Here is a 10,298-nt window from a genome sequence, read left to right as displayed (position 1 = left end):
TAATTGAATTAATCGCGATCACTTGGCTTCCTTCCGAGAATTTTATATCCCTGCAACTTCCATGGCACGTTAAAAATGCAAAGGTTGTAGCAAATAACGTGTGGCGTTTATTGGAAGAGGGATTTGAAAATTATGTTTGTCAGAATTTGAAAACTTGCCCGCCTTGGGTGTCGAACCGTAGATTTCTAATTACATGAAGTTGCGCTAAGCCAACTCAACTACAGCAATATTTATAAAATAGAGTCAAACACACATGTTGAACGTTTCAAATAAAACTAAGAACGTATTTGGTGAATTTCTCAATAATTTGGCGACATCTGCAGCTACTAACAGAAATAAAATTAGAGTGTTGATGTCTTAGCTAAATGAAAAAAATTTCTTTCGCGCAGCAAAAATTAATTTCACCCAAATTAAAGAACATTGCTCAACACTGGTACTATTGAATTAGCAGAGAACGTATGTCAGGAATTAGCAGAGAGTGTAAAATACATGTTCTCTAGAATTAGTTTGTAAAAAACAATAGTGTGTTTTTGACATTTAACAGCTGAAATTTAGAAAATATATAAAATTATGTTTAAATGAGTAATTGTGCTTTGGGAAGATAAGCAATTCGAGTTTGTTGAATTAAATACTCAACAACCTTTTTATTAATTAACACAAATGAATTGAGTGCAAGCAGCGTTCAAATAGAGATAAGTTAACGGACACGTAAACGTACGGATTGGCTAATCGATTTGCACAATGGCGAGGCAACGACGCAATGTTATCACAGCCGGTGAGGGCACAAACACAAGCAATGGTAATAACGCAAATAATACAGCTACCGGCAGCAATCCCCAAACACCTACTAACAATAATAGCCACAACAACAAAGGTAGTAAGAGTTCAGGGAAACACAAAAAGAACGATGCTCACTTCACACATAGCAGTGGCGGCAATAGCGGCTCAAGTTCTAGTACGATTTCTTCATCAACCTCTGGTGCGAATAAAAATAAGGGAGTACATAAAAAACGTAGCAGTTTCTCGATGTGGCCCAGATTGATGTTGGATAAATGGAAGACACTGATCGGTTTTGTTTGTTTGGGTGTAGCGTCGTATTTTGGCTACTTAGGTTACCTGGAAACTCGTGTAAACACACCATTTGATAATGAAAAAATGGTGACACGCTCAGGACTGGACGATCCGGAACGCTATTGGGGCTCATATAGGCCGCTTACATATTTCGGTATGAAAACACGCGATCCACACTCACTAGTAATGGGTTTGATGTGGTATACACCGTCCAATTTGGGACACGGTGGTAGAGGCATACGTCACTGGTGTGAAATCGGTGATAATCTCGACAAATACGGCTGGACACAGCATGATGGACGTACATTTGGTGTGCAAGAAATACACGATCTGCCATTCGAGTTGAAAACGTCATTTATAAAATATACTGGTGGTAGAAAATTAGGTGGCGATTGGACGGCGCGCGTATCTGTGCGAAATGTAACTAAAACATGGGATCACTCGATCTCTCTAATTTGGTATGTGGCGCTCGATGAGCGCACAAATGGTCATATTAGATATCTCTCAAATGACAACAGTCCCGAGGCAGGTGTCTATGGCGAGACACTTGGCCTCGGCGAATTTAAGGTGTGTTTTGCAATTAGTATTAATAAAATTTTATTGTTTAAAAGTTTTTGAAATTTTACTTTTAGTTGCGCTTTCAACCAATTAAAGGCAGGATATTGCACAAATCCTATCTGAGCACAGTGGCACCGTCGCTTAGCAAATTAAAGGAAACCGTTTTTTCACACTTTCGTGTATTTACGGATAAGCGCGACAATCGCTTTGTCGGTTTACCAGGTGAAATGATCTCACAAAATGGCGTGGTTGCAGCTGATCCCAATTTTATTGCCATACAAATCACCGCCGAAGTGGATTTCACCATGGATATTATATACCAGTCCACTTCAGGCTTTTCGAATGAGAATGTGTCTAAGCCGCCCACAGGCAGGGCGTTTACAAATGACTTGCAAGAGAAATTGTCCGAGTTCGATAAGCGTTTTGAGGACACATTCCATTTGATAGCCAAAGGTTATTCAGCCAATGAAATCAAATTTGCCAAATATGCCGTTAGCAACTTGATTGGTGGTATTGGTTACTTTTATGGCTCCAGTAAAGTGAAATCAGTTTATACGAAGAAACCAGTGCCATACTGGAAAGCACCGCTCTACACCTCCGTTCCGTCACGTTCCTTCTTTCCACGTGGTTTCCTGTGGGATGAAGGTTTTCAAATACTTGTCATATCCTCATGGGACTTGGATATTGCGCTGGATATCATGTGTCACTGGTTCGATTTGCTGAACATAGAAGGCTGGATACCAAGAGAACAAATCTTAGGCGTCGAGGCGCTGGCGAAAGTACCTGAAGAATTCGTCGTGCAACATAACACCAACGCCAATCCACCCACATTTTTCCTCACACTGGACAAAATACTCACACATCATAAGAAGGAACTTTCGATAAAAGGGCGTCTCGACGTGTTGGAACGACTCTACCCACGTCTACAAACTTGGTTCGCCTGGTACAATACCACGCAGCGTGGCGATGTATTCGGCACTTACTACTGGCGCGGACGTAATGCGTCCAGTGAGACTGAATTGAACCCGAAAACGCTTACATCGGGCTTAGACGATTACCCGCGTGCCTCACATCCCACCAACTATGAGCGGCACGTCGATCTGCGCTGCTGGATCGCGCTTGCGTCGAGAGTAATGAGCGACCTATCCGACATACTCGGTAAAGATAGTATTAAATACTATGAAACCGCCACCTTCCTTGCCGATAACCAATTGCTAAATGAACAGCATTTAAGTCCCTTCACCGAGACCTATGCCGATTGGGGTCTACACACAGACGCCGTCGTGCTTAAGCGTCCACAAGTGACTAAGCAAAATCTGAAAAAATATCAGCAACAACAATTGGAAATGGTGCGCGTCACTATGAAGCAGCCGGAACGTCAATTTGTCGACACCACATATGGTTATGTGAATCTATTTCCATTCCTGCTGCAAATACTCGACCACGATTCCGTTTATCTGGGCAAATTGCTGCGCGATTTACGCGACCCGAATATGTTATGGACCAATTATGGTCTGCGTTCATTAGCCAAGAGCGCACCATTGTATATGAAACGCAATACGGAACATGATCCGCCATATTGGCGTGGTCCCATCTGGATAAATATCAATTATCTAGCAATTAGGGCATTGCATCACTACGGCACCGTTGAGGGTCCGTATGCCACACTTGCGCGTGAAATCTACAACGAATTGCGTGAAAATGTTGTAGGCAACATATTCAGAGAATACCAAAGAACCGGCTATCTGTGGGAGCAGTATGACGACACCACAGGGCAGGGCAAAGGCTGCTATCCGTTTACGGGTTGGACTTCGCTAGTAGTACTTATTATGTCGGAGCAATATTAAAATTAATATTTATATAACTTATTTCATATAGAAAAATTGTACGATATACATATATGCATGCAAACGTACATATATATATGTATGTATGTATTATGTACGTTTTTATTGTTCAGTGTGAATCGAAGATCGATCAAAAGCCATTTCGTAGTGTTGATATCTCGTACTAAAAAATCATAATCTGCCGATTTTCTTAATATTTCAAAAATTGTGTTGTGCGCAACTTGCAAAAAAATTAGAGATTAAAAAAATTAAGGCCAAAAAGTGTATAATTTTAATTCGAAATAAATCAATTAAAACATAGAAATGCTTAAGATTGATATGAGTTTGATTTTTAAGATTTTTAGTGCTTGGCATTAATTAGCAATTGTTATCGACGAACTTGAACCAACCTAACCTAGAAAAATCGTCAACTTCGGTTGCATCAAAGCTATAATACAAACCTTAACAGATGGCTTTGTTGTAGTATATAAGGGTTTAAAAAGATCTTTGTATGGCAGCTAAATGCTATAGTGATTTGATCTGGACAATTCATCCGTTAGATTGTACCGTTATCTTGGACAGTAACCCAAGCCAAATATCGTGGAGATATCTTGTAAACAACTTTTACTTTTCATCACCAGAATTTGATTGTGCTCGTTCAGTGTGTATGGCAGCTTTATGCTATAGTGGTATTTAAGGAGAAAAGGATGTGCGCAAAATTTCAGATCAATGTCTTAAAATTGTTCTCGTATATACACACCAATCATTTATATATATATATATACATATATGTACATTATAGGGTATCCGACGCGTACTTCTGGGTGTTGCAAACTCCGTTTCTCCCATTGTTTCGAGTTTCCGACGGCCATCGCCCTTCCAAATTCGTTAAGGGCGTGTCCCTGATAGCCTAAATATGATGTAATTGTTATTTTAAACAGCATTTTCGATCTCGAACATCAATTTCGAAAACAAGAGAGAGAGAGAAAGTACAAATGAGAGCTTGATTACTGCTCTCATTGCTTAATTTTTCGTAAGATATCTATAATAAATAATAAGAAACAATTTTATATCTTTGATTTTATTTTTTTTTTTTGTTATATACTTTTATTTTCCACACGCCATTTAATACACAATAAATTAAGATAATTTATTATTTTTTTCTTTCAATACAATACATATTTACGTTTCGCTAAGCATTTACTGAGACAACAATGTCAATACCGTTGAATTAATACATATATGTGTGTATGTATGTATGTATGTAAGTAAAATAGTTAAACAATCTTAAATTAATATTAAGCTATACAATTTAATTGTCTTTCTTTGATATATTTGTAAAAAAAAAATATGTTTACATAAACTATAACTTATTTGAAACATATTATTTTTATGGTACGCGTTCTAGCGCTTGATAATTTCACTGAAAACATTTACATGCAAATATGTATAAATAAAAAACCCCTAACCCCCTGGTCATACTAAAATTAACTAGAGTTTATTAATAATAAATTAATAGAAAATTGTTCTGCTTTATTAAGTACACTTATGGCTATTTATGGAAATATGGAAAGCTGAACTTTAATTGGCGCGTCTGTAGATGGATTAGTGATACACTAGTATGTAATAAATAATAATTTTTATTGATGCAGTTTTCGTTTTATAATCCTTTTGTTCAATTACTTATAATTATTTATTATATACTTTGTTTAATTATTTATTTTTTTATTTTTTTTCTCTTTTTCTACGCAAAGTTGTCAAAAATACGCGCAATAAAATTATTTCTATAGATAGCGAATAGTCTTTGCGTTTCCCTCCCCTCAAAAGAAATAAAAGAAAAACTTAAATAACATAAGAGAGTATATGGAGATTTTCTGTAAACAGTGTAAACAGTTACTGATACGGGCGCACACCTTTATACTAAGCACATTAATTAATAAATAAAACAAAATTTTGTTTTTAGACTTTTCGTTTACTACGAAACGGTGGAAAGCGATCGAGCAACGCGTGAAATATGCTGCCGGGTATGCGTTGGTTCTTATTTATCAACTCCTCCAAAGCGGCTGCCACCTAAAGTTAAAAAAACAAATATTTTTATCGAAAATTATTTTATAAAAAAAATATTTTATACGAAAACACACACCTTCAATTGCAATTCTTCCGGCGTGAGCGTGCCATCATACTCTAATGGTCGACCGATAAATGTGCGAAACTTCACCGGAAATCCACCATAGATCGGATAGACTGGTATGCGCACCGCATTGTAGAGTTTCATAAAGAAATTGCGAAAAATACCCAATTGACGAAAACCTTCACGCAAATTTTGTGTAAAACATGGAATTATCGGCACCTTTGCTTCCAATGCGACCTTCGCAAAACCGACACGATTGCGCCACAACAGCTCGTAATAATGATCGCCGAATTGTGCCTCGTAGACGCCACCTGGCGATATGGCCAACATGTTGCCCTCCTTTAGTATGCCAACACACGATTGCACCGTACCGGGACTAATATGGAATGCTTCGGATATTGTGCCCCAACCGGGCAATTTGAATAGGAAACGATCGCCAATTGTGTATATTAGCCGATCCTTTTGCAATATTATGCGTGAATTCAAGTAATACATATCAATGGGTATCGCGCCATGATAGTAAACAATCAATGCTGGTCCAGTTTCTGGTATATTTTCCATGCCGATCACTTCGTAGCCGTGATAAATGCGCGCATGTGCATCCCACAATGCGGCGACCAATTTTCGACCGAATTCCCAGAATTTGCGATCGGTGCGTACGGCGCGCATGATCACCTCCCTGAAAAAGTATCAATGAAAATTAGGAAAATAGCATATTAATTTGAGGTTATGGGATGTATTAGAGAAGAAAATCAAATATTTGTACTTTTTCACAAACAATTTACGAAACCAATATGTCCTATAATACTATTACCCCACCTAAAATTTCTTATATTGCGTTTTAGACTTGTGTGAGAGTGTCGCAGAATATTTTAGTAGCAAAATGAAAGGAGGAATTCCGCGAAATCGTATTAAAGTAATAATTTTTCAACGGCAACACACACCCATTCATACTTATGGAATATTTTAATCAGCTTCCTCTTTTACAAATTAAATTATTATATCATAAATCACAATTGCAGAAAAGTTAATGTGATAGTTATTAGTTTATAATTTCATACTTTGATTTAACAAAATCTACAACACAAAGTATCGACAGATGTCGACAATATTTGTTGCAAAATTATAGCAATAAAAATATTTCCAGCGTCACTTAATAAAATCTACGCAACTGATAAAAAATGTGAATTATTGCGTTGAAAATACATTATCGAAAGCAAATGCTTATATCTACATACACACACACATATATTATACTTATATACAACACATGTCAATTAGCAACTAAGGCTGGATGCATAGTGAACCGTAAGCCGATAATGTTAGTAAAGATTAGAAAAATATTAGCAAGCAACTTTGCCGTAAACATTTTTCGAATAAATTACCAAAGCTTTCACGCTAACCAAGTTTACTGCAAATTGTATTTGTTTCCACAACAGTCGAGTCTACGTTACGGGAATCGGCATGTGTTAACATTCTACCAACAAACAGTGATTGGATTGAGATAGCAGAAACGATCACATCATCACATTACATCGCTTTGCTTTTTGTTGTTGTAGCGGCAGAAAACATGCCTGAAAAAATTTTGAAGAATGCTGTCAAGTTCACAGTTCTTAGCCAGATAAAAAACCGGGTGCGTTTCGGTTATGTTAAGCCGACTGTCGTGGAAACGGTCGCTTTGATTTTTGCTTCACAATGCACTGTATTTTTAGCTTTATTTGCATTTACATAGTTGACGTATAAAAAATTCTAGAGATAAGGAAAGCGATGGCTAACAAAAGATTGATGAGTAATCGAGTATTGACTTATCTACTGAAACCGTTAATAAATAGAAAAATATTAGAAATATTATGCAAAGATATGTTACATTGACTTTGAAAAGTTATTGTATAATATGAAATATGCTTGAAGCAAATAAAGTTTAGTTTAGCCCCTCACAACTAGTTTCAACAACAATTATACTCATTATTATAATTAAAGCACTACGATTTCTATTTACTAGGCTTAAAAATTATATGAGTATACATATTTATATATGTGTATGTAATTATAGATGTATATACCAGCCATAAATTGGGCCAAATTCATCTTCGCATTATTGAAGTTAGTTAAACGCTATTTTATATGCATGACTTTTAAGAAGTAGAAAATTTTTGCATATGGACATGTGTCTCGAAGTACGTATGGAAGCAAAGTGCAGCAAACCATTAAAATATATAATTTTTTTAAGCAAATCTATTTTCGTATACAAATAACGACTTGAATTTGTGTGACCGCATTGAAGGCCACATGGTAATAATGGAATGGACTAAAGAAATTCAACATAACTCTACATATAAAGTAAAACTGTTTCACGAAATACTTCGAAAATATATTGCATTAGAATATTTTGAAATAAAAAATTAATGTTTGTATGTTGTGATATGCAAATCAATATTTGTGCTATTACAAATTAATTGCATATTTTAGTCTTAAATAGAAGCAAAATATAAACGATTTGTTTACATTTGACGGCTTTCAACAAGTTGCCTGTAAACGCAATAAAAACTTAAGCTGAGCGAGCACTTGAGCAAAAAATTGCAATTCTATATTTTATAGCAATTTTGCAAGCTTACACAAATGCACATATGTATGTATGTATATACCTATGCATTTGTATGAGAGATACACATGTACGTGCGGGCACTACGAGATTACAAATCGGCCTTGACCGGAAATTGTGATATTTAACTAACCTGTAAGACAGGTTAATGACATAATACAAATATTAATGTCTGTAAATAGCAAAAAATAAAAATTATCTTTCTGACATTTAAAAGTAGCTGGCATAATTATGATTTTGCAAATCTGTAGCAGTCAAGCTTACAAGATTTTATTTGGCTTTCGCCTCTTCGACCTGCCAAAATTTCACTAATCAGCCAGAAATGTTTAAACACAGGTGTTGTACAAATCACCCTTACAATGACATAGTAAAATACAAATTATAAGCCGACAACCGGTACACACATGAATATGTACACTTAATGAATAATCAAATTCCATTTTCAAGCAGCTATTAAAATGGAATTTAAAACGACATGCGCTAAAAGTTCAACATATAATATTATATTTAGTATCACTGTAAAACAAAAAAAAAAAAACAAAGAGCGATAAAGAAATATAAACGCTCTAAGCATTGTTTAATGGTCACTTGTTGAGATATACTTATATGAATATGCATAAAAAATTAAAGCAATCATGCATAGCTATGTATGTATGTAGGCACATAATTTAATGAGGTTAATTTGCGCTAACCAAATGTCTAACTAAACTTAAATTTTTGGGTAATAAATAATATTTACTTTGTGTTGTTTCACAACTTTTTCCGAAAAATGTTTGGTGCTAGACCAAAAAGCACAAATGATTCACTTCCTGATTGTTCCACAAAACAAATTTTAAATTTACCAAACTCGTATCTCATTAAGTATTTGTTCACAGATTTTGTTGTTACAACAAAACAAATCTAATTATAATATATCAATATAATGCTCACTGATTTAAAAAAAACACGGAAATAATTTGACATAAAAAGTACACGTTTAATATTTTTACATAACAATTTTGCAATAATTGCACACAAGTCCAATAACCACGTTAAATATGCTTTAATTGCACGAGCAAAATGCTACTACTCCCTATCATATTATACCAGCTATGGCAAATATAAAACAATAATCTTACCTGTGCAATTTGTAAATGAATAGCATCACAAATGATATGTAAATTAGTGCCACGAAGACCATTGGAAGTAGGAATGTTACAATTAGTGGCCAAAGCAGCCGGTAAAGCCATAGCGAGTAGTCCAAATCAATGTAGGTGGCTAAAGCGTAAATTTGGATGCACACATATATGCAAAGGAACTTTGTTTAATAAATAAGCTTCCTACATATATAAAATAGGCAACTTACATAGAAAATCCAGCAAATTGTTTGCCAATTCCTGTAAATATTCCATGTTGTGCTTCTATGATGTCTCTGTCAACTGCTTGTTTTGACCGGCAACAAAACAAAGAACTGGGTAGCGCCTATTGGTATCTGTGCGTATGCGCCAACTAAACAAAATGCTATCCACTGTATACAAATTGCAGTGGATAGCGCTGTGTCATTCAACTCCCTTGTGGTTTTACTGCTTTACTTCTTTTACACAATTCCAGCGCACCGTAAGGCATTAACGTCAAACTTAATAAACGTAGTTCTTTTATTTATATACTTTTTGCGCTTTTTCTACTATTCTGACCTAATTTCCACTTAAACTTCCAATCACTTTCTTTTTGCTGCTCAACTTTATGTATATTTCTTTTAAATAACTTGCACACAATTATCTTTTAGGTTTGGTCTTCCTTAGTATCTTTGTAAATGATTACAACATGTGTTTCCTCTTTTTCATTATCACTTTTTTTGTCGCAAAATTAATTGTTTACTTCTCTTTTTATACAATCATAATAAGAAAATCGAACATTAATCACGAATGGCAAAACACCAACTGAATACAAAACAAACACAAATGACAGCTGTTCTAACAGCAGTGATGTGTTTCCAACAGCAGTCGTGAAGTAGAAACAAACCGTAGTAAAATGTATTACTATACCAAAAAGTACTAATGTAATGCCAATAATGACTAAAGTCTTTAAATAGTTTTATTTTCCATTTTTGTGGTAATATATGTAAAGAAAA

General features: G+C 35.2%; 2 protein-coding genes across 4 annotated transcripts; one reads left to right on the top strand and one right to left on the bottom strand.

Moving 5' to 3' along the window:
* The first annotated feature begins 510 nt into the window (after window positions 1–510).
* GCS1 (mannosyl-oligosaccharide glucosidase) lies at window positions 511–3,787 on the top strand. Its single transcript, XM_014238953.3, has 2 exons — window positions 511–1,638; window positions 1,704–3,787. The coding sequence occupies exons 1-2, from the start codon at window positions 742–744 to the stop codon at window positions 3,474–3,476; spliced, it is 2,670 nt and encodes an 889-aa protein (XP_014094428.2). The 5' UTR covers window positions 511–741; the 3' UTR covers window positions 3,477–3,787.
* Window positions 3,788–4,550: 763 nt separating this feature from the next.
* LOC106620443 (DGAT1/2-independent enzyme synthesizing storage lipids) lies at window positions 4,551–10,111 on the bottom strand. 3 transcript variants are annotated; one of them, XM_036368998.2, is made up of 4 exons: window positions 9,534–10,111; window positions 9,307–9,485; window positions 5,599–6,265; window positions 4,552–5,525 (listed from the first exon to the last, which is right to left on the bottom strand). In XM_036368998.2, the coding sequence occupies exons 2-4, from the start codon at window positions 9,366–9,368 to the stop codon at window positions 5,415–5,417; spliced, it is 840 nt and encodes a 279-aa protein (XP_036224891.1). In that variant the 5' UTR covers window positions 9,369–9,485; window positions 9,534–10,111; the 3' UTR covers window positions 4,552–5,414. The 3 variants fall into 3 exon arrangements, with proteins under 3 accessions (XP_036224893.1, XP_036224891.1, XP_036224890.2); XM_036368997.2 differs by having other exon boundaries at window positions 9,307–9,445; XM_036369000.2 differs by lacking the exons at window positions 9,307–9,485; window positions 9,534–10,111 and adding an exon at window positions 6,531–6,553 and having other exon boundaries at window positions 4,551–5,525.
* Between the last annotated feature and the right edge of the window lie 187 nt (window positions 10,112–10,298).

This window comes from Bactrocera oleae, chromosome 5 (assembly GCF_042242935.1).
Source record: "Bactrocera oleae isolate idBacOlea1 chromosome 5, idBacOlea1, whole genome shotgun sequence".
NCBI classification, from domain to species: Eukaryota; Metazoa; Arthropoda; class Insecta; order Diptera; family Tephritidae; genus Bactrocera; species Bactrocera oleae.
This window is presented reverse-complemented; position numbering and strand designations above follow the sequence as displayed.